The sequence below is a fragment of the Coptis chinensis genome, chromosome 5, assembly GCF_015680905.1.
Source record: "Coptis chinensis isolate HL-2020 chromosome 5, ASM1568090v1, whole genome shotgun sequence".
In the NCBI taxonomy this organism is placed as follows: Eukaryota; Viridiplantae; Streptophyta; class Magnoliopsida; order Ranunculales; family Ranunculaceae; genus Coptis; species Coptis chinensis.
The window spans coordinates 17,664,935-17,689,338 of NC_141460.1; the positions used below are offsets into that span (position 1 = coordinate 17,664,935).

General features: G+C 37.6%; 2 protein-coding genes across 4 annotated transcripts; both read right to left on the reverse strand.

Annotated features, from left to right (window-relative positions):
* Nucleotides 1-7,093: 7,093 nt before the first annotated feature.
* LOC147496940 (uncharacterized) lies at nt 7,094-11,868 on the reverse strand. Of its 3 annotated transcripts, none has more exons than XM_086559765.1 (5): nt 11,324-11,868; nt 10,629-10,793; nt 8,240-8,290; nt 7,731-7,823; nt 7,094-7,514 (listed from the first exon to the last, which is right to left on the reverse strand). In XM_086559765.1, the coding sequence occupies exons 1-5, from the start codon at nt 11,327-11,329 to the stop codon at nt 7,437-7,439; spliced, it is 393 nt and encodes a 130-aa protein (XP_086415891.1). In that variant the 5' UTR covers nt 11,330-11,868; the 3' UTR covers nt 7,094-7,436. The 3 variants fall into 3 exon arrangements, with proteins under 3 accessions (XP_086415891.1, XP_086415890.1, XP_086415892.1); XM_086559764.1 differs by having other exon boundaries at nt 10,629-10,785; nt 11,572-11,850; XM_086559766.1 differs by having other exon boundaries at nt 10,629-10,785; nt 11,324-11,460.
* Nucleotides 11,869-12,256: 388 nt separating this feature from the next.
* LOC147496941 (RUN/FYVE domain protein) lies at nt 12,257-22,213 on the reverse strand. Its single transcript, XM_086559763.1, has 6 exons — nt 21,515-22,213; nt 21,330-21,438; nt 19,647-19,767; nt 18,604-19,440; nt 15,788-17,645; nt 12,257-12,925 (listed from the first exon to the last, which is right to left on the reverse strand). The coding sequence occupies exons 1-6, from the start codon at nt 21,699-21,701 to the stop codon at nt 12,504-12,506; spliced, it is 3,534 nt and encodes a 1,177-aa protein (XP_086415889.1). The 5' UTR covers nt 21,702-22,213; the 3' UTR covers nt 12,257-12,503.
* Nucleotides 22,214-24,404: the final 2,191 nt, after the last annotated feature.

Consider the following 24,404-nt stretch of genomic DNA (forward strand, 5'->3'; position numbering starts at 1 on the left):
TATAACAAAGTAAGTGGTCATATTTATGTTTCATATATATTGCAAGTTTTTCACATTTATAACAACCACGGTTGAAATAATAAGTTTGAAGTAGTTCAACTTTATAGTTTTTATCCGTTTACTCAACTTTTCCTGCCTTAACTTCTTGTTAGAGAAAAGAAACATAATTCCTAAACAAAACTTTCAACTATTTAATGCCCATGTAGGGATTTCAATTGACACGACATAAGAAGGCTTCCCTCTCGTCCCTCCTTTTCCACTCTCAGTGTTTTAATGCACAATGGATGCAGCTGAGGAAGGTTTTCCAGTAACACTGCACCAAATTGATAGGTTCTTTGGTAGATTTTATAGTCGTCGGAATCGACATACTCCCCTACCAACTACTACTCGGCCGCGTCTTCATAATCGTCGGCCCCGTAACTCTTTCGCCCAACTTTCAACATGCATCGGGAGATTAGACTGCCTACCAGAAATTGCATATCCAACTACTAGAAGACGTACAATACGTTCCAGACATACTTCTTCTCGGATTATGACGGCAGTGGCATCTCAACCTGAGAGTTCAATGCATACTCATAGGATACCTGATCAGCCAGAATCCTCTATAAGTAATCACATGGTTAGAAATTATGCAGAAATCTCTTCAGCAAGGGAGAGGGTCGATGATCTAGATGAAAATTGCCCGCTCATGGAATGGGTTCGTATGCTTGGAAATCCTGCACAAAATTCTTTGCCAAGGGAGACTATATCTGATTTACCAGAAAATCTACCCCATATGCAAAGGGTTGACAATCTACCAGATCCAACAGAGACTTCAAGAGGTTATGATAGGGTAGGAAGTCAAGCAGATAAATCTTTGCAACTAGATAGTGTATCTGATTTTGATTTAGCAGATAATTGTCCCCTCATTCAGTGGCTCCGTAATCCAAGGGTTGCAGGCCCAGTTGATAATATTTGCCTGACACCGTTTCATGCTGAACCTTCTAGACATAATTCTTTGCAAAGAAGTTGGGGTTCCAATCATAACAGCATTTCCCACACAAGGCAACGGGTGGAGCAACACACAAGGCAACGGGTGGAGCAAAAAAGGGCTAAAAATACTGCAAAAAAGAAAAGAGCCCGTGCAAAACAGACAAGTGAGCAGCATGCATCGACCCAGTCAATTAATAGTGCTAGAAGAAAACTTGCACGCATTGGCGAAACCTACAAGCACCGAGATGCTAATCGTCGCCTAGACACTGCTCGTAAAGCTTTCGCTCGTGCATTGCACATGGACGAAGTACGAAATTCCAGACAAACTCATAGAAGATCAGCATTTGTAAGGCAAAACCCTGTTGAAAGGGTTGTTCAAAACGCCTTTACCAGAAAGCAGAGTTGTTGGCTTAAGAGTTGCACGTCAAACAATTGCCCGTCAAAGAGTTGTTATTGCTCGTCAAAGAGTTATTTCACAAAACGTTGTTCATCAAAGACTTCCTGGTGTTCAACTGATGGTGTGTGAAGACAATATCCGTGAAAACCCTGATATGCCACCTACTATAGACGACTACATACCACTCTCCAACGCACAAGTATTTAGAAAATCATGCAATGATATTTCATGGGTCAGTTGTCCTCTATGCAAAAGAAAATTTCCCGATCTAAAGATTTTTGCAGGTATTTGCTTTTCTTTGTATATTTTCTAGGAATATGTTAACCTCGCTTATAACAATAATTGATGGTATTTGTACCTCTTGCAAGTTGGATAACGGGCCAACACCGACGTGGCATGTTAGGTGTTAACAATTCAATGGATCGGGCATTGTACCTCTAGAACTGTCTCATTTGTCGATTTAGAAAGAATTCTCATTGCCGGGGTGCACCCCATGATAATCGTGTATCGTGTTAGGGGTCAACAATACAAGTACGATGGTAATGTGATCAATTTTTCCCAAGATGTCAATCGATTGCCAATTTGTTCTTCCATTGAAGCCCCGCTGATTTGTCTGCAATTCTTGTCGTTAATAGAAGGGGGCCACATGCAAGCAAGGAATTTTGTGTTCGGCGAGAATTTGTACGCACAGCCTTGGTTTGGTTGAAAACTTATCATCGGTACTATAATGATATAATTATTGACGATGGAACTATCGAAGGACTACCTGTAGATGGACAACCTAATGACCTACCACATATGTCCCGACTTGTGGAAGATATCGACGAGGATGTTTCTGCCGTACCTAGGGAAGCCGATGACGATGACGGGCCACCTCATTTGGATAACCAGGATTTGCACATTGATGAGTTTCATGCTGTTGGAACTATTTCTATTGCGGCAGATCCCAATCAACAAGCACGTCTCCAGAGGGCATTTATGGTACCAAGTGTAGATCAAACTAATGTTCATATGCCTTTAACAACTCACATCATTGATGAGTTTTCAACCCCAGGGTATATTGCTATGGCATTTCCAACTTTGTTTCCTTACGGTGATGCTGATCTACGTCAAGCTCGCCAGCGCAAAGTTAATCCATTGCCGTACTTCCAGTTTTTTATGAAATATCATGATGGGCGTTTTGCTAGAGATACGAGGTTCCGCTACTTTGCTTGGAACTCTCTTTCAAGGTGGCAGGCACTTTCTTTAGGCGATGTTTTTGTGAGGAAGAATCCAGGGGATGCTGAGTTGTCAATTGAGGAAATTCGAAATATGGTTTCGTCCGGGGACAAGCAATTAGCTAATCGTGTCTCTTACTTTGCTAACAACATTCGTGGTACCCGGTCTTATTGGTATACAAGATTGAAAGAGTTGACTGCCATGGTTAAACAGTTAGGTGCACCAACCATTTTCTTCACACTCAGCGCTGCTGACATGCAATGGCCAGAACTGTTTCGTATTTTAGATCCTTCTAATGATCTTGAAAGGATGTCTCCTTTAGATAAAAGAAGGGGACGCACAAAATTAATTAATGATAACCCAAATGTTGTCGCTTGGTTCTTTCAAGCAAGAGTGGAATTCTTCTTCGGGATTACTTACGAAAGTGAAGTTCTCGTGGTTGATCATTGGTACCGGTTTGAGTGGCAAAATCGTGGTAGTGGTCATGTTCATGGATTTCTTTGGCTAGCGGATGCTCCGGATGTTACTAAGATTGCTACAAGTGCTATCGATAGATCTAATGTCATTGAATATTTTGATAGGCTTGTTTGCCTTTGTGAACCCGGAACCCCAAAGATGTCTAGAAATCTGCAAAGACCATCCTTGTGCACGACTTTGCCACTCGATTTACAACTTGATACTGAGACGAAGATGACTATGTTTCGTTGGTCAATTGGGTCATCGCGACACTCTATATGTGGGAGTCATTGTTTTGCGCTTACACAAAACAACCAAACAAATGGTATGTCGCTTTAGATACCCATTTGATGTAATTGGTCGATCGAAGATTGTAGAAGAGCCTTCCAACAATAACATGTATCGTTTCCTCGGCTGCCGAATGATGAACTAGTGTGTTCCCACAATCGAAGATTTTGCGAACTGGCGTGCAAACATTGATTGGTCGCTGTCATTCTTTCGGTCTAACTGTTTGTCAATTACATTGCTAAATACGCTAAATCTGAACCGACTTCAAAAAGTTTGGAGATACTTTTCAAGATATTGTTGAAGATTTTCATCGACCCTGTCAAAATGCAAGATCTGCTTTCAAGCGGCTACTTATGAAAAGTGTCTCTGAAAGAGATATTTCTGCCCAGGAAGTATGTCACTTGCTAATGGGGTACCCATTAACCCGATCATCCAGAAAGTTTGTACTCTTAAATGTTAGTGAAAAGAGCATGGTAGCATCAATTGTACGTCGTCGAAGAGTGGCCTATGATGATGAAATTGTTGGAACAGATCCAACCTTTGTAGGAAGATATCTGCAACGACCTTCTTGCTATGAAAATACTTCCCTCCTGAATATGGCAAAGAGACAGCAGGTTTGGCACACTTCTAGAGTGGGCCGATCGCGGCGTTTGGTTCGAGCTAGCGGTGACATCCTACCAAATACTGAAAAATGGGAATCATTTTGTCGTCAACAAGTCTTAATTCATCACCATTATCGAACTCTCGAAGAAGCTCAGGGAGAATTTTCCTTGTGGTCTGAAAGATACTATGACTTGGGTTTCAAAATCACTCATAGGATTATTCTTCCAAAACCGATAGATGAAGAGCTTGAAGATGGTATTGAGGTAGAGCTTGGTACTGAAGACTTACTTAGGGATGAGTGGATGATGGCAGCAGCAATGGGGCCCATGTTTGTCCTTGGGGAAACTGTGGAATTAGGAAGGAGAGACTTCGATATTTCACACAATTGGGCTGAAGGTTTACATCGATATCCAAATATAGAAATTGATAGAAAATTTGTTCATGCTCTGCGTGGTGGCAATGAACTAAATCATGAACCTCAAACCGTTGTACCAGATCATGATTTATCTAATGAACAAAGACTGGCTCATGATATGGTTGTTAGAGCACTACAAGCTGGAGCATGTATTCGGTTCATTGTTTGTGGGGGAGCAGGCACAGGCAAGTCCACACTCATAAATGCAATTGTGTATTCAATTACTGCAATTTTCGGAACAAACAAAGCAGTACGTGTCATGGCTCCTACTGGAGTTGCCGCTTTTAATATTGGAGGTGCAACCATCCATCATGAACTCTCTTTCACTGTGGAACAGAAAGGTGTGAAAGAAACTTCCAAAAAGATTGAAGGTGATCAATGTCGACGTATGCAAGAAGACTTTAAAGACACCAAACTTATCATTATCGATGAGTACAGCATGGTCGGAAGAAGTATGCTTGCAAATATAGACCGGCGTTGTCGAGATATTTTCTCAAAGAACGAGCCATTTGGTGATGTATCTATTATTCTCGTTGGTGATATGCGTCAATTACCTCCTGTATGTGACAGTGCATTATATGTACAAGGTGGGTCTATTCAAAAACAACATGGCGGAATTGTATATTCTAGTTTCGATAAATGTGTTCGGTTATCACATATATTTCGACAAGCAGGGGATGCTCAAGCATCATTCAGATTGGGACTTCGATAATGGAACTTCAAATTGATTGGCAATTATTTCTAACTCGGGATATTTCCTCGCTCAATATGGATGAGGTTAACACCTTCAAAGATGCTTTGCGTCTTTTTCCTACCAAACAGCCTGCACATGATTACAATCTCACCCGACTGCTTGAGCTTGGTAAACCAGTTGCTCGAATTGTATCAGTAAATAATTGTGAGACTGCTACCAAGGCTTCGTCAGATGATGCAAAAAGCTTGGAGAAAGTTCTGTGTCTATCACTTGGTGCACGTGTTATGCTTCGTTCAAACATTGCCACCACAAATGGACTGGTTAATGGTGCAATGGGCACTGTTGTAGATATTGTTTACGGAAATGGTTGCAAATCACCAGAAGATATACCTCTTGCTGTTATGGTTGACTTCGACCACTATCGTAGTGCTAGGTTCCGTCCAGATTCTAATACAATACCTATTACTCCACAGACATCAAATTGGAAGTCAGGTAATGCTTCATGCCAGCGCATTCAGGTTCCCCTTGTACTATGTTGGGCGATAACAATTCACAAGAGTTAAGGCCTCACTCTTGATCGAGTGTGGTAGATATTGGTGAAAGGGATACCGGTTTGACTTTTGTTGCTTTGTCTCGCAGACAAGAAAGTTGTGTGATCTAGCATTTAGCCCTATGTTCTCTTTGGAGAGACTTCAAAAGATTGGAAAATGTGTTGGCCTTAGAGGCCGATTGCAAGAGGAGAATCGTTTGTTGCATATGCTTCAACCATTTGATGTTATCGGAAAATCTGACCTTTGAAATGTTAATTTATTATTTTTATCTCGGTATGTAGTATTCATCTTTCTATCTTTATTTATATTTATATTGTTTGCAAATTCACTTCATCAAGATGTTTTATATTTCTCATAAATGAATATCTAATGTCGTTATCATGCTTAATTTTGTTGTTTGGATTTATGTAGGTTCTTCCACAAGTAATATATAGGAGGACATTTTTTGATGGTTGCTGCAGATGGATTTTGTCACTTCAGCTACTACCTTTTATGTTATAGTTGTTTGGACTTTTGCTAACCCTCCTTTCTGTGTCTTTTGAGTTGAGTTGAGCAGTTTGTAAAGTAAATAACTGTGCAACTTGTTATATGTATAATATTTTAGAACCTTTGGGATGTTGTTATTTTGGTTCGATGTTGTTATTTCTGTTCTTCTGGTCATATGACAGGTTTAATGATTTCTAGATATGACAGGTTTTTTATGATTTAATATTGAAAATACAAAGGAGACTCTGTCGAAATTTTCATTCGTAAAATATGTGTTGTGAATTTTCTACGTTGAGAATATAATATTTGCTTCTAAAGTAAATAACTGTGTAATTTCTTATATGTATAGTGTTTTAAAACCTTCAAAATATTACTTTAGTTTTCTGATGGTGTTGTATATATATATATTTTTGGTTCTTCAAATAACGAAAGACAAAAACATGTGTTCTTTGGAATGATAGGTTCTGTGATTTAATGTTGAAAATATAGAGAAGATTTTGCCTAAAATTTCATTCTTATCCATTTGGAGAATGTAATATTGTTTTAAAATTAAATGCATGTTAATAGGATATTATGTGACTTAACTCCAAACATAAAAGGGCTCTATAGGGGTGCCCATTGTAAGGCAGGACTACTTAGCAGGGGAAATTTCCACAAATACTAGCTTATTTCATTGTTGGGATAATGGTCTACTTCTTCACATTTATTGCAAACATAATTATTGATAGATAATTTTGTGTACGTGCTAAAGTGTTACACATGTTAATACATGACTGTTGGTTTCAAGTACGCAATAAAATTACCGTAGCAAAAATATTCAATCAATATTGTTACACTTCAATAAACTAGACAATGATATAATTTATTTTTCTTAATTTATCAAAAATTTAATCAAGTCGTGGAAATAAATAAATAAATAAAATATATATAGAAAATCAGAGCCAAATTAATGATATACTACGCTCACGCCCCACTGCAATGCAGTATACTAGTATAATAAATGCCGGTAGAAGTTTACAAAAACTGAGAAAATTTTATTGTCTCAAGTAAACCCTGCATGGTTGATGAATACCACATTACTTATGAGCCCAATTCTAGTTTGAAAAGAATGATGGAAATTGACAGTTATTATTCTAACACCAACTGTTTACTAACATCCAGTAGACTGTGAGGTAGAGCAATCTACGAAACAAAAGCAAACAAAGTATAAATTGTGAAAAGATCGAGTGATAGAAAACGTGTGTTTGATTTACAAATTTTAATTGGCAGTCAAATAGTTAGGGAGCAACTTTCCTGTCCTGTGAAGCAACTGTAATCAAGGATTGAAGATGCTACTAAATGGCATGTACATGAGCATCAAGCTTGGCTACTAGCTCTGTCGATCAAATGAGCTATAATTGCAGTGACAAATCCCAGCAAACAACCAGCAACAACCTGCAATGAATTGTGAAATCAAGATCAAGCATTGACTTTTCTGTGCATTTAATGGTACTTGCAAATATCATAACAATCCTGAAGTCAGAGACTTAGTGAACAAACTCCTTTCTCATCTAGCCAATCATTTTACAATTGTTGTCATTTAACTGCTCCTAATGATGAAATTGACATATACTCATTCAAAAATTATGTTCTTCTAGACATTCAAACAACCTGCGGAGGAGTATGGCCAAGAAGTTCGCGCAGTGGCCTGGTGTCAGCCAGGGGATGTTCTGTTGGAAGCTCATAAACTATTTGATTCAGTATCTGCAAAACAGTGAAAACAAACTAATAGTTACAGCAGCTTTCCAGAATAATACCGCACTACAGAACAGTCCAATGCATCACTGTCCAATTAATTAAAACTATAGAACAAAATGTTGCAAAATAGTGCGATATCTGCTGGACTTTCAAATTCGCATAAACCGGTATTTAGTCATCAATGTCTCTCAAGGTGTAGAATTATTTTAGAGATTTTGATTTTTCAAGGGTAATGATATTTTTCCCTGAAATGGTATTTTGCTAGGTTTGCAAACATTGTATTGCGCTTTTGATAGACACTGAAGGAGTTAAGTTTATAAGTTATCCATGAGGTAGGAACTAGGAACGTTATAAAAGTTCAAGATTATAAAGAATAAGAGACTGGAACTAAAAACATCACTCTATATAGAGAGAATATGTACCTCTGCTTGGCGCCCTGCATGTAATCTAACACCAGATGCATCATACATAACCTGCCAAAGATATAACCATAAACGTCAATTTTTCTGTTCTTTCTTCTCGCTAAATTTTGTAATGATCATAATGAAAAGGCTGGAGACGACTAAAGTTAACCATATTGTGAAATAAGATTTGCGTACATACTTCCTTATTTCACAAAGTAAGCACTAAGCAGGTACATCTTTCACAGTAAGAAACATGTTTAGAGTGCATAAAAATGGGCAAGCACAAAAAAGAGGCTTTCTTTCTCATAACAACTCTAAATATATGAAAACAACCAGTGTCTTGGAAGGAGGATAGCCACTATCTGACAGACATGAGAAAAATAGGAGAAATGATGCAATAAACTGCAATTTGCCATTATCAGAAAGGAAGAGAACTTGGCCAGTTAAACTCTTCAACTACCCGAATGACCCATGAATCCAAATTCCAAACAGTTGAAACAGTTGCGGACAAAAGTAGCAACACATATATATCACATTATCATCGAATGTAAATATTTTATCAGGATGAAGAAATTAGAATTCCAAATAATATTGATAAAAGCAAGGTAAAAGAATTACATAGGACTCGCTCTCCTAAATAAGGAGAGAACATGTAATGGAACTCCTATGCCATTTGTTATTTTGTCTTAGTCCATGAACAATGTCTTAATTGTGTGTGTCTGTGCGTCTTATAGTTACATACTCATAACACTAACTACATGTATATGTATACGCATCAATGTCCATGTGGATCACTCTATATAGAGTAATCACTATAACAAAATATTAGGTAGGTATCTCAAGGAATTAATCAGCTGAGTGTGGGCTGAGATTTCATCCTGCGGTGGGACAAAGGACGAATGAGATTATATATTTAGAATATCTTGCAAATATATCGGGCAAAAGTACAATTTTACTTACTCTACAATTGTACAATTCGATCTGTAAACAACTATACAACCTCATTCTATCTGGAAATGATTATAGACAATTATAAGCGGGAGAGAAATTAGGATACTTCGAAGCTTTTTCATAATGGAAGTTTTCATCACAACTTTCTGGAAGTTCAACCGCATAGGGGATGTCAAAGACACCATTTCTGATCAGGCATGGGACATTGCTAGTATAACAATGTGCTGCTAATTTTTCTTTTTCTTTTTTAATAAAAGAAAAACGATTAATGTGTCACACATATATGGTCAATCATGTACAGGTTAAAAACTATGTAATTATATAGTTGCTATAATTGCTAATTGCTTGTGCCTATAAGGATAGGTTCTGGGTATATTCTCTGAGTGAACTTTAAACATTTATCTTCTTTAAGAAAAAGTTAAAGGAAATAGAGAAAGATAGAAGATGAAATAGAGAAATATGTCAATACAGCTATAGTTAAGGAAATGCTTAAACCCAGATGTTGAGATATTTCGACTAGTCCCACCAATTGGTTTTGAATGGATGCTCCTAAAGTGTAATATGGTATCAAAACAGGCTATTGTATTTAGCCCAAAGAGACAGTTTACTCCACGTCACCTGAGTGTGTTGTCCACATATTAGACTCAAGTTGAGATGTTTCGTATAGTCCCATGCATAGTACAAAATATCAAGATATAAGTATTTATCGATATTATCGTGGATATATCTCCTTCTTTGGAGATATTTGATATTGTTTCAATGCAAATATCGTGGATATATCTAAAATATCGATAAATATCATAGATATTGTAAATATTTCTTGATATATCATCATACATTATTTATATTTATTTGAAATATAATAGTAAATATTAAATAAAATTGTTATATACACAAAATATCTCTAAATATTCCCAAATATCACAAATATCGCAAATATCATCGAAATATCACTGATATTTACAGTCGTATATATTTCTGAACATATCGTAATATTTATATATCTTTTTCTGAAATCTAGATAAATATCTCCGAATATCGCGATATATCGGGATATTTTGTACTATGGTCCCATATGGGATGTTTAGAGCCTTGCAGCAGCATGGGATAAAGGTTATTGAGCATTTCCACTCGCATTCATTGGTTTTAGTTTGGATGCTCCTAAAGTTTAATGCCTGACAATGGAGTAAATTGTGATATCTTCAGGTTACACTGGCCAGTGCTGCCAGAACAAGAGAAATTCAAGGATCTAAATAGTATATGCTTCAACAATCAGTCGAACCAGAGGAATTCGGAAGAAGAGATATCAACAATAGTAAGTTAACAAACCAAGTTAAATTTATTGTTTCAGTTGGTATACTTCGATAGAAAAACATGAAGAGGAGAAATCAAAGAGGAGACAAACATCTAAGAAAACAATTCATGACATTATCGTTGTAGATAAAAAGGAGCTTACGACACATGCTAAGATCATAGCAGTAGCAAACAGTGATCCTCCAAAACCATCTCGAAGTCCAATGGCGAAGGCGAGAGCGGTAACAGTGGCAGAATGAGATGATGGCATCCCACCAGATCCAACAAGTTGTTTAACATCCCAACGGTTTTCGGTATACCTGCGAATCTATCAAATTTTATAACTCTTAGGAGAAACAAAATAAACTGAAAAACCCTACTTGCATGCTAAAAAACACCAGAACAAAAAAACTAATACCCAAAAATGCACAAGAATATTAACTTGGAAAAAAGGTCCAAGATATCCTTACCTCTTCAAAAAAAAAAAAAAAAAAAAAAAAACCTTTTTCTCAAATCATTTATGACCTTCATATGCTTGCTAAACAAGAAACCAAAACTATTTGCAAACAGCTAACTTAAGCAGAAGCATAAATTTGGAATTGAAAACACCTTAAATATAGTAAGAAGCTAAATAATCTGAAAAATAGTACAAATCCCTAATTTATACGGTAACTTGATTGACTATCCGTACTTTTTATAAACTGATATACTATGGATAGTCAAATAACCTTAATACAGTATTTGGATGCATTCCCCACCTTCACCAAGAAAGAGGGGATAGCGAATCAAGATCTAGAAAAACAAAAAACAAATCAGAGGACTGACTGTGATTGGTTGAATGATCGATGCAACGCTTACTTTCATAATCCTTATTTCTTATTTCTTCTAGAATAACTGTCCCTGTTTTGGAGAAGACCGTCAAGACTGCTCTCTATGAGACAACCTTACTTTGCCTTGTTCCAAAAAGGCTAAAGCCTTCTAAGGTAGAAAATATCTAGCAAATTAGCACGAGATTTCATCCCATTTATTCGTAGCACATGTTCTGTCGAAGCCTATTGAAATGATGATATCAAGAATAAGAAAGTGAGAATGAGACTTAAAAATACCAAGTGGTGATGAGTTTAGCGGATTGAGCGAGAGTAAATGCAACAAGAGCAGAGATGAGAGGATAGTTTGTCAATATTGAATAATTCGACGAAGAAGAAGAAGAAACATCCTGACCGTCCATCTCTCTCTCTCTCTCTGAAGAACGTGAGCGGGAGACTAGTTCTGTTTTTTCTGTTTGTTATTATTATATAATAAATATAGTATTACGTATGATCCGATCTACAACAATATTCCCCGCTGTGCTTGAATATACCCGCTCATTTCTCTTGTCTCTCTCCAGCTCTCAAGTCTTGTTCAAACTTTTTTAAACTAGAAATCGTATATTCCTTCAAGATTCCTCAGTTTCGATCTGCTCATCCCGGGACTATAAATAAGCCAATTTTATCTCCTCTTATTTCTGATGATCTGATTACCCATTTGCTTCATTTAGAATATTTAGTATAAAGATTTGATAAACGAGCGTATAATGATCAAAATACTCAACACCAAAAGAATCACAAATTAAATTGCAACAGCCCTTGTCCAAAATCCAGATCCTACATTCCAAAACCAGACAGAAGCTAAAAATTAAAAGAAAGAAAATAATGTACAACAAAAATCACTGGATACTGGCTCTCTCAATATACACCTTCAAGTTGTGTAGGACTGACTGGGAACAGGAAGAACTGAAAAAATACTGCGTGATAGCAAAAACCTCTGAATTCTATGGTGAGATTACCAAAAGAATAATAACACTTTACATGATTATGTAACTTACACAACTTGTTTGCTCTTACAAATAAATTGGGACAAGCACAAACTATTAGGGCTATCTATGACATGCCCACAAAATGTGAAAGATCTTAAATACAAACACTCGGCAAACCCGGATGCAGCAAGCAAGTCATGTAGAGATAAGATAATGAACAACCTGTAGATTGATACATAATTTTTACATCACCGTGCAATTGCATTTGGCTTCGGGCTTAAGAGGCTTTGCACTGTCGACACGTTTTGGAAGCTCCAAACCATGCTCAATAGATGCATGGTCTTTTATTTCGGTCTTTGGAGAGGCAGTTCTTACCTCTGTTTCCACTTGCTTCGGTCTAGACTTATTTGATTTTGGAGTGCGTTTATTACTGTTCCTACCACGTGGATCCTTCCTGTCCGGACTGGATTTCCCCAAGACAGTAACTGTTGGTCGGGACCCCTCCAAGGGAACCAGTGGTTCCTTTTCCATCCCAATGGTTGCAGCCTGGTAAGCTAGATTTTGAATGATAGAGCTGCAGAAGAGGATGGTATCAGTAGCTTCTTCCAAGGTTAGGCTTCTGGACTTGTGTCTTCCATGTCCCTCAATAGTTACAGTTGATTCCTCTGTAAAGAACAAAGAAAGTGTTAATATATGATGATTTAGAGGTCACATTGAGATTGTATGAATTGGCTTATAGGTTTTCCTGAGGCCTGAGCCATTACTAAAGTATATGGAGATCCTAAGCCAGTATAGATATCTATGTTAAGAAGCAGGAGTCCCCCTCTTGTGAAGAGATGAAAACCAAAGGTAAACATGTTCAACTATTGGAGACCAATTCACTCCATGAATGTAGGAGTGGTGAGTTGTAACTAGAAAAGTAGAAACATATGATATTTGCGACATAGATCATATACGTTTTTATCTGTCAACAAAATAATCCCACATTACCCAGCAGTCAGCACATCAATGACCTAGATGTGCAGCTTCTACAAACATTAATCAAAAATACAAAAAGGACACTCCAGTGATCCCGTAGACAAAAATAATTATAGATTGGGTTTTTAGATTTTGGCCCTTCTAAAAATGTGGTAAGTAGGCTTTGGCCCTCCTAAGATTGCTGTTTAGATTTTGTCCCCATGACTGTCAGTTGACTTTGTTGATCACTAATTGAATTGAGTTTTGACAATTAGTTTCTTCTGATGCCCAAAATACCCTTCACGTGTTTTGCTCAAACTGGTTCAAGATAGTTAAGTAATGAGATGGACACGTGCATCCATCTTGTAATAGAGCTGTTGGGCATCCTATGGCTAAGCTGTTGGGTATCAACTTCAACCGCCTCAAAACCCCATCTCATCACTCATCTTCAATGGCTAATTCCTCTTCATATTCGTCGAAATGTCATACTAGCATCTTCGTTGAAGTTTGAAACTGCTACCCATAGAGTCATAGACAATGACTACTTTGGAAGAATCAAAATTTCCAACTAAAGTTATAGTAAGGGGCCCAAAACCAAAAAAAAATGAATTACAGGAAGGGCCAAATACTAAATTTATGAATATTGGTGTATACGGGTCCACTGCCAGGTGTCTAACTCTGAGGAAACACACAGCCATAACCTAGCAAAGAAACATACTTTGATAACGAAGACGATGAGTTCTCCAACTGAAGATGATGAGCTCTCTTCTTTTGCTTAATCCTAACTGAATAAATGAGTTTGGCGCCAATAAAATTGCCTCCACAATCTTTCGTTGTCACGAAACACATGATAGACACATGAGGGGTGTTTTGGGCATCAGAAAATCTGTTATAACCTTGTGGTTTCAACACTCTTCTCGAATGATTCTTGGCAAGAACCCATCCTCCCAATCGTTTAGACTCCTACTCAAGGTCCCATTCCATCCCATTCACGCCTCTTCTAGCATAATCTCCTACCTTAGCAATTTTGTTTTCCATAAGATCATTGATAATAGCATAATGCTCACAAAGTGGTCTCTCTCCAAGCCATTTGTGCTATGGAACTATTCTCTGCCAGAAGTAGAATAAACCCTTTAAAAATTCCCACCCATTCATGATGCTCCTCCATACTGTAATACCATAACACCCCTGAGGTTGATTCGGTTTCCATCCACTACCCCCTTTCCCATATTTATCTCAATATACATTTTCCCATTTTTATCCGCTATTACCCTCCTCCAAAGATGATTTTATTCCTCTCCATATCTCCACAATCATTTTGCTCGCAATGCTTCCCCCATGGCAAATAAACACTTACACCCAAGACCCCCTTCTTCCTTACTATGACAAAGCCTCTTCCATCCAACCCAATGAACCTTCCTCTTATCCTCACTACTGCCCCACACAAACCTTATAAACACCATTCTTAGTTGGTCAATCACTCTATCATTAATTGTAAAGAGGTAATAAAATAGTTGGGAAATTGGTAAAAAAGGCATTAAGGACACTCAACCTTACTAACTCCACCTTCTCAAGCACCTTATCCAATATATCATTTGACGTGCTTTTTGCCCCCTACCCCAGTAAATCGACATAAAATTTTCCACTTCAAACCCCATAACATTACCAATATCCCCCCAACTTATCCAGTTCTCCTACCCCATAGACTTTAGCCTCCCCATGAGTCTTTGAACCAGAAAGCATCTCGATTCAAAAAAGCAGAAATACCCCCTTTCAGTTGGCTGACTTCTCCTACCCCATTGACTGCGGTTGAAGCAGAAATACTACCTTTCAGTAGTAAAGTTGTGTACTTAATGGACAGGTATATGAAAACACCATTAAAATAAATGTCTGGCAGTAAGTATTAGCCTGGAGAAAGTACACTGTCAGTGTACCAGACACCAAATTATCAAATTAGGCTAAACAATAACTAACTTATACCTAAACTAATCAACAACAAGAATTGGAGAAAATACGGTATACCAACTACAAGATAAACTAAAGTTAAAAGCAACTGGCCTCCCATCACATTTTGGTGCCTCCAACGTTAGAGTGAAAACTAGGCTAGATGAGATTGTTCCGAATAAAATGTCCCACATCTGTAAGTGTTAACTTTTCAAAATATAACTGTTTCAACTAATTAAAAGAATGGTAACATCATATCTGAACAGGATCTAGTCTAAGGGTGTATTTGATTGCACATGGGAATTTTACTTTTACCCGAGAACCACACCTTTTAGTAGAAAACTTCATGAGATAGAGACATACAAGGAAACATTTCCCCACCTTCAAGAGCTTTAAGAATTTGTAAAGCTGATAAAAGTTTCCTCATGCCCTCCCTGCATTTTGAGAGTGGAGGAAATTTCCTTGCATGCTCAAATCGCATGTCTATTAAAAAGTGGTTTCCCTGGGAAACATTCCCATGTGCAGCTGATCCTAGCATATGTAGTTTGTTTGAAAGTGATGGAGAAACAACTAAAGTAACGCTATCTATAGATCAGTGAAAAATTACTACGCAGGAGAACACATACCGAGTATGTCATCAGCAAGCGCTTTGATGCAAGATTCTGAGGCCAGTACGTCGTTCTCTGGACTCGTAGAAACAGAAAGCTCTTGAAGTTCATCCACAATGATCTTTGAACTTAGAGACTCATTTTGTGAACCAGGGGTACACTCTGGATCCATTCTTACGTTCCCTGATACCATAACCGAGGAGTCATGGGTATAATCTTCGACGAGTTCAACTCCAGAGATGCCATCGTTTAACACAGTGTTTCCCTCTATAGAAAAAGTTTCTTGATTTATAGATGATATTTCCATTTCGGAGAGACTAGCTTTATTGGCAAACTCCTCAGCATTACTAGATGAAATACAGTCATCCTCACTTAAAGATGTGGCTAACTGAATGCTTGGGGTTCGGCTTAAAACATCCAAACCAGAAGCATCCATCATTCCAGAACTCTCAGTACGATCAAATTTATCTTCTTCAGGAATGACTGCCCTCATAAAAGAGTCTGATTCTGCATCTCTAACCTTTTCTTGATCTGCTATTGTTTCTTCTAAGGCCTCGAATTCCATCTTTCCAGCAGAAACATCAAAGTTTTCTTCACTTGTGCTCATATCAAATCCCATACCATGATGCGTGTGATTTGAAATCCCAGAGAACGATGATCCACAACTTAGAGATTTTATGTTTGTTGCGTGCCTGGAACTCTCAACTTCAGCTTTCCGCAAGCTGTATTGTCGTTGAACACGGCCATCTGTTTGTCTAGACGAGCTTAGATCAACAGATGATGACGTTGAAGCACTTCCATGGCCTATAGAGCTCCTAATACTATTTAAGCTGTCTCTGGCATAAGAGAGCTCATCCAAAGGTGTACTGCTTGCAGTAAATGTCCGTCCTTGAACAACAGGCCACTTGCTACTACTTGACTTCTTTAGCAGTAGAGAAATACCCACACCTTGAGAAACATCAACCTTCGAGCTAGGATAGGCATTTAAATGCTGCAATTGCTGATCTACAGAGTCACTTGTAGACTGATTTGAACCAACTTCCATTTGGCTCAAAAGCTGCTGATCGACAAAATACTTTTCCCCTTCCTCCATAGACTTCTCTATGGAACTGTCAGACAAGCAACTCTTACCTTTCCCATCATTTGTTTCATCCCGGAAAAGCATGGCTTCAGTTTTACTAGTAAATTCTGGCAGCTCAGGCACTGACTTCTCAGGATTGAATTCGTCAAAAGATTCAGTTTCTTTCACAGTTAACTCAGAGTGCACTGTGGGGCCCTGAAGGACTACTGAGGTCTCGGTAGTGGAGAGATTAAAGCATCCACCTTTCTCAATGCATAATGGGCAAATATCGCTGTACTCTTCTTCTATGGGCTCGATGACTTTGAACTTCCTGCCACATTTTAAACAGGTCATTGTGTTTTCCTGAGCACCAGCTTCTAACAGCTCATCCTGGGCAGAAGCAGATTCAGAAATAACAGCCACAGAAGCAATGTCTTGGCTGAAGTTTCTGAATTCACCTGTCTTGACTTCACTTTTAGCACTTTCGGACTCACCAGGAGCTACGTCAAGCTTCTCATCATGTACATTCCCAACAGTTTCATCATCCACCTTATCAAAGATAAATACCTCATCTTGAGAATCAGGATAAGGTGCCTTCCCCCATTCTGTTTCTCTGTGCTCTTGGTCATGATCACTACCCTCAGTATCAGGTGCAAAACTTGCACCTTGTTCAGAACTTGCATTACTGCTTGTTGTGACCGAGGAGTTTCTAGAGACCAAAGGACGATGAGAAGAGCTTCCTTTTCCAGCATAGAACGTAGTGCTTGGGACACTCGACAAAAGCGGTCTGAACATATTTTGAGGACTCCTTCGATCCTACATTGACAAAGGCAGAATACCATTCATGTCAACCTGTCACCATTCAGGATGAAATTCATGTAGAATTTTGTATCTATATTAAGCGATAGGTATATGATTGAGTTCTATTGTCACGCTTTATTGAGTTTATTCCGTTTATACCGTGGGGGCAGGATACCTAGCCATCCCAATTCCCAAGTAGACACCCCAACTCAAAAGTGGCTTACACAAGATTATATGGATAAAAAATAAGCTCATTTGATTATGTGTAACCGTGTCAAAAGTTGTGGTCAAATTTAATGATTTATCTGAAGGTCCATAACTTTTCAGTTTTACAACACTTTTTATTAGGTTAGACATACTCAAATGAGCTGATTTTGGTGGATATGATCTCCACAATGGGGAGAACATATCCACCAAAGATGAGCCCTTAGCTCCTTGTGTAAGTTCACCTTTGAGTCGGGGTGTCTAGTATCTACTTGGGATGGCTAGTTATCCTGCCCCATTATCGTGATGACTAAAATTATGTACAGATTAAGCAAAACTTCGAAAAAGATAATTAGATTGGAAACAAAAATAGACTGTTAAAGACACATTGATTATAATATATCTTCTCTCTTTTTCCCACGTGCTGCTTTTTGACGATATTAACCCATTAGAAACCAAAACAAGTGAACAGAAAAAGTGAGACACGGTCTAGTGCCAATATTTGCCATCATCAGTTTGTAATCACTGATACTAACTGATACCCTCTGAGCCTCCATAAATTCTACTGCTAGCTTGGAAAGAGGTGTATAAAGTGAGTTTAGAGCATCCAGGATTTAATACAAGTCATCCAAACAGAGATCGTGCAAACTGACCAATTTATCTAAATTTCTGAATTAGACAATCAGGTTCTAGTGCTAAACACCTGACCAATTTATCTAAATTGCACAATCATTTCAATACGAGTCACAGCAAGAGAACAAGTGCATACCATTTGTCGTAATGCAGAATCAAAGGATCTTTTTGGAGCAGAACTTGACAGTACTCTGGGCTGCTTCTTGGAGAATGTCTGTGGTCTGCTACTTGGATACGTTCCAACTTTTTTTACAGCTGAGTGGTCTGAAACACTCACACTGAATGACTGCAAAGAATCAATATCATCATCGCCAGATGATGCCACAGACCCTTTACTCTGGGAGCTAAATTGGTCCCGATCATGACTACATGACGAACTGGCACTTCTAGATGCAGTGGGTGACATTGACTGCCTTTTAGAGGATGAGTCCTTCCCATTTCTGGATGCCGGTGATAAACCCCTCGCACTACTGGATACTGGTGACAACCCTCTACCATTGCTGGATGCTGGTGACAAACCCCTCCCATTCCTGGACGCCGGTGAGGATCCCCTTACATATGATGCTGGACGATCTGCCAAAGAAGTACGAAGGTTTGGAGGTGCCTCTGAAGAAAAACCTGGCATATTTGATTGCCAGGCATGCAATTTTGGTGAAGCTGAATTTCCCCTACTTGGTTTTACAGGGGATGTTCCTGTTCTTCCTGAAGAAGCCACAGTGATGCTAGACCCTGTGCTCATCCTACGGGGGGTGGGTGTAGAAGACCTCAGAGCAGGCGTTGAGGGTTTATTTGGTGTAGTAGATCTAGATGGACTACGCGATGGTGTGCTGGGTCGTAAGATAGGAGTTGAACTGGAGTGAGGAGCTGATAGTGTCCTTCCTCTTGATTGGAATGTACTACTGCCAGATCGAGGGGATGGGCTTAGTCTATGAGGGCTTGCACTAGTCCTACTGGTCCTGTTACTTTTCGTTGTCTGCAATACATTAAAAGAAAAAGTCAAGGCAAAAATAAAGTAAACGATTGATACTAAACTGAAGAAGAATAAGCAGTTAACAAAAATCATTTGCCATCAAAGACATCTCTCAATCGTTTTTTTTTAATTTAAGATAAACTGTTGAGAACCATGTTGATCAACAGCACGTAAAATAAGAAACAAAGAAGTGCCGGTCTATGACTTACAGTGGTTGATCTTGTGATAGGAATGGGCTGACTTCGAGGCCTTCCCCTGTGGGAAAGATTTATCGATGGAAACTCATCATCCAATGAAGCAAAAAGTGGGGTGTCTGGAGGAGTCAATAACCTTCAGTCCAATAGCATATACCCTCGTATTAGTATCACAAACAGTTAATTAAGGTGATAAAACCCAACGTAAAAAACATTAATACTTTTTTTTTATAAATATGCATCTTATTCATATTTATAATTAATCAGCTATATTCCAACATTATGTAGGTATCATCAATTTGACTCCGTAATTTGAATTAATTTGGTACAGATACCGCATTTAAAGTAGATAATAGGAGTTGGGCTCAGCTCGTCTAAACACCAAGTATTAACATAGTTGTGTCCCCCTGTTCAAAGTGCTTCGGGATGCTGTGTCAGACACCAAGACACGCATCTGAGTCAAGGTTACTCAGATGCCAATATATTCATCTACCATTGATGTACAAACAGTATATAATAGAGTGGTCGAACTACAACAGGATTGTTCCTATAAGTTCCTCTAGTCTTTGCTTATGATTATCTAGAGACAGAAATGATGATAGGGAATCTCTAAATGAAGATGGAGATGGAAACGAAGATTAAGACCACAGCCAAACTGATTTGACTCTGGTGGGAATTGTTTTTTGAAAATATGTATACCGACATCATACAATTTAATCAATATAGGTTTGCTGTTCGGATGTACAAGGTTGTGTTTGAGTGCAACAATTGGGTGGGGGTGCGAGATTGAAAATTTAAGTGATAGGTATATGCTTAAGTCGCTTAGACCAACTCCAACCGTCCTTATTACAAAAGAATATAGTGAAATTCACCTCCTACCATGCCCAACAAACGCATTCCCACATCTGCAAAACACATGCCATATTTCTCATACGGTGAAGTTTGCAGATATGCAGTGGTCTCAGGAGCCACCCCAACGGGAACCCCACACAGTTCAGATGCCATCCTTATTGGCGTCCAGATATGTAAAGCCCCATAATGTAGCAACAAAGTAAGAAGTAGGGTCTAGGACACAATTGCAACTGGCATCCCATGCATTCCTCTGATGGAGGTTGACATTGCATCCCGCCATTAATACCCACTGCTTACTAGATAATGCAGATGCAGGGTATTGTGAGGGAAACGGTTGGAGATGGTCTTAGCATCTTGCTATGGTAGGGACATCACAATCGGGTGAAACCTTCCTTAATTGATAAATACATATCTTTAATTGATTGGGACAAAAAAAAAGGGCTGTGACCAAAAGCAACCTGATAACAGACAAATATCTTAATTTCACAGTTAATTGACACCTGTACTTATATCTGATTCTTCTCGTACAGGAATAGGCTGTGAATACACTTTGATAGTACAAGAAATGAAATAAGAATTATATTTGAGGATTAAATCTTTGACCACTTCATAATTAAACTTACATTACATGAGACGAAAATTTTGTGTATCTCATTTTCTTCCTACTCTAAATATTTAAACCGGAGGCCCGGGTATTTTTAGTATAAATACAACAAGGCTAAACATAAATATCCATAAACTACAACAGTATCTTTACACCGCAATTACACTAAGCATAACAATAAATAGTCAACAACAATTTAGATATTAAATGTAAGATACCATAAGTGTAGAATTGGTACCCACCAGTCATAATCATTCTTATCACCGTCCACATTAAGTAGTTCACTGCTCTCTCCTCTAACCGGAATAGAAATCCCAAGCTTAAAATCTGAAAAGTATCTCAATTTCGTTGCTGCAAAACATATAATTCAAATAAGAAAAATCACCAATTCCAAAAATTAAGGACATAATAAGTTGGGTATACTTACATAACGCGTCATCAAGATCATCCGTGGAATGAAGCAAAAAATTGTCCCGTTCTCTAGTTTGCATCTCGTTAAACAAAGTAAGATCATCATCTTTGTCTCTAATGAGTAGTCCACTTTCAAGACTACGTCCCCGCCTATGATTCTCTTTTCTATTATTCTCCCTGAATGCCGGAGACGGCGGCATCATTTGCTCACCCAAAAAAACACTCACTCTTAAAATGTTAGCCAAATACAATACTAATGTCTCATTGCCACTTAATTCAACTAACTAACTAACTAACCAACTAACTAACTAAACGTAAAACACACGCCACCACAATTAAGGGAGTTTAAACTCGAGGATCAGTTGAGTTGAGTTGAGTTGTGTTCGTGGAATTTAATGATCTCAAATAAAATGTTGAAGACAGAAGGTGCTCACATGCTAATCACGTGATAAAGATTAAAAAAAAATTAAAAAAAAAAAGAGGGGGAGTGGATCTAAATTGAGTGAAGAGAGAAAATAATAGATCGGTAGAGAGAGAGAATCGTGATCCAGTGGAAGAAACCCTAATAAGTGTTTTTTGTTGGGACAGTTTTTTGTACTTTAACTTACTTACTTATTAAGACCAGAAGTTCTATGTTAATGTTAATGCCCACGTTCGTTGGGATGAGAGAGAAAATACAAGTCGAGATCTAGTACTTGTTTGGGTTCCCTTCACCACAGGCTTTCGTTCTTTTTTCTTTTCTTTTTCTGTTTTCTCTGATGCTGCGAGATAATGGTATTTTCACTATTTTCATTTTTCTTTTCCAATTTCTGATAAATTAATGTAAAATATATTATGCTGAAACTATATTATAGTGTAGAGATCCTAAAGAATGTAAGAGCATTCCCAATGCAGGTGAAAAAGAATGGAATGTGAAAATTTTCACCTCTTTTTTGTTCAAATCCAGTACTCAATGCAGAGGTGAAAACGAGAGTGACTATTTTCCCAAGTCATTACCAAGGTACCTTCAACTGAGATAGTGGCTGACTTGTGAACTTCGGACGGGATGTTGAATTACAAAACTCAACAGACGGAATCCAACGTCCCGTCTCGCTATATTTCTTTTTTTTCAGACGGAATCGAACATCCCGTCCGGAGTCCTAACGGCTAGTTCACCAACGGTCAGAAAGTCAGAACGGTCAAAAACAGTCAAAAATTAAAAAATTTGTATATATACAACATTTATTCCATTACAACTCACACTTCCAACAATCATATTTCTTCTTCTTCAAAATCAATTCTTCAAAAATATATATATATCAAATGGCATCTCAAGCATCTCAAGCAACTCAAGCAAGTGGTAACACTCATGCAAAAACAAATACTCACTTTAGCATGTCCGAAGATCAAGCTCCGTCTTGCTTGGATAAAAATTAATGAAGACTCTATTGTTGATGCTTTCCAAAATGCAAAATGATTTTGGAATCATATAACAAACGAGTTCAATCAAACATGTGGGTCGGATAGGTCTTCCGATTCAATTAGTGGTAAATATAAATATATTTCGAAAATGATGAACAAATTTGTTGTAATTGTGAATGCGGTGGAGGCTCGACATACAAGTGGTACAACAATACAAAGTCGGGTAATTACAACTTCGTCAATTTGTCAATTATTGATTATCTTAGTCTTAGTCTAATTATCTTAGTCTTAGTGATTATATTAGTCTAATTACCACCATTTTATTTTTTAGTTGTCCGAGGCAAGGATGACGTACCAACAACAAGAAATATCGTCTTTTTCACTTGATTATTGTTATGTTATACTCAAGGATAATCCAAAGTGGAGTAACGTTTTTGAGACACGGTCAAGCCGCCCCACAAAGGAAAAATGTCGCAAAAGTGATGGTAAAGATTCAACTTCTAATTCATCAAGTGTTGGTGGAGTTGAATTGGAGGGTTCTCACCAAGAAATAGAACGTCCTCTTGGATCGAAGAAAACCAAGTCCAAGAGGAATCAAGAAAAATCAGTTGGTATGTTGGAGGATTATTTTACATGTTTGGATGATACATTTGTAAAGGATGCAAATGAAACACAAAAGTGATTAGAACTTAGGGAAAGGGAGCTTGCATATGGTCAAAGAACTGTAATGACAAGAGAAGAAAAAACCAGATTCAAATGGAAAAAAATCGGGTTCAATTGGAAAAAAATCGGCTTCAAAAGATGCAATATGAAGCTAAGATTTTAGCGACCGATACAAGTGTCCTCCATCCTGATACCGCTTTTATAATCGAGCAACAACAAGCTGAAATACGTACTGAATGGACAAGGGCTAGAGGTGGTTCTAACTCTAACTAAGCTTATGTAATATATAGTATTTTATTTTAATTAATGCACTATGTATTTTAATTTCATTGTCTTTTTAATTAATGCACTATGTATTTTAATTTCATTGTCTTTTTAATTAATGCACTATGTATTTTAATTTCACTGTCTTTTTAATTAATGCACTATGCATTTTAATTTCAATGTATTTTTAATTATTGAACTATGTATTTTAATTTCACTGTTTTTTTTTTTAATTAATGCACTATGTATGTTCTTTCTAATATAATTATTTTCATAGAAATACAGTTACCAATAAAATTAAAATGCATTGTAATATAGTTCATTAAAACACAGCTCATTAAACACATAAGAACTTCATAGCTCACTTTTGGAATTATATAGGAAATATTTTAAAACTTCATAGTTCACATTAGGAAATATATAGGAAATACTTTGGAACTTCATAGTTCACATTAGGAAATACATAGGAAATACACTTTCATTTCCATTTTAATTTTCCCCTCCTTCTCCTTCCTCTGGATCCGACCAATTTGGATCATAAATTGGTATTGTTGTTTCTTCAATACCAGTCCAATTAA

Bases quoted from the DNA above. Each gene is read 5' to 3' on its own strand.
- LOC147496940 (XM_086559764.1), bottom strand. From the start codon at position 11,693: ATGGACGGTCAGGATGTTTCTTCTTCTTCTTCGTCGAATTATTCAATA. The intron at 10,786-11,571 runs GTATTTTTAAGT...ATAGATTCGCAG, and splicing joins GCTAAACTCATCACCACTTG to GTATACCGAAAACCGTTGGG. The intron at 8,291-10,628 runs GTAAGCTCCTTT...TATCTTTGGCAG, and splicing joins CTATGATCTTAGCATGTGTC to GTTATGTATGATGCATCTGG.
- LOC147496941 (XM_086559763.1), bottom strand. From the start codon at position 21,701: ATGATGCCGCCGTCTCCGGCATTCAGGGAGAATAATAGAAAAGAGAAT. The intron at 19,768-21,329 runs GTGGGTACCAAT...ATTGGACTGAAG, and splicing joins GATAAGAATGATTATGACTG to GTTATTGACTCCTCCAGACA. The intron at 17,646-18,603 runs GTATGCACTTGT...TTGTCAATGTAG, and splicing joins ATTCTGCATTACGACAAATG to GATCGAAGGAGTCCTCAAAA.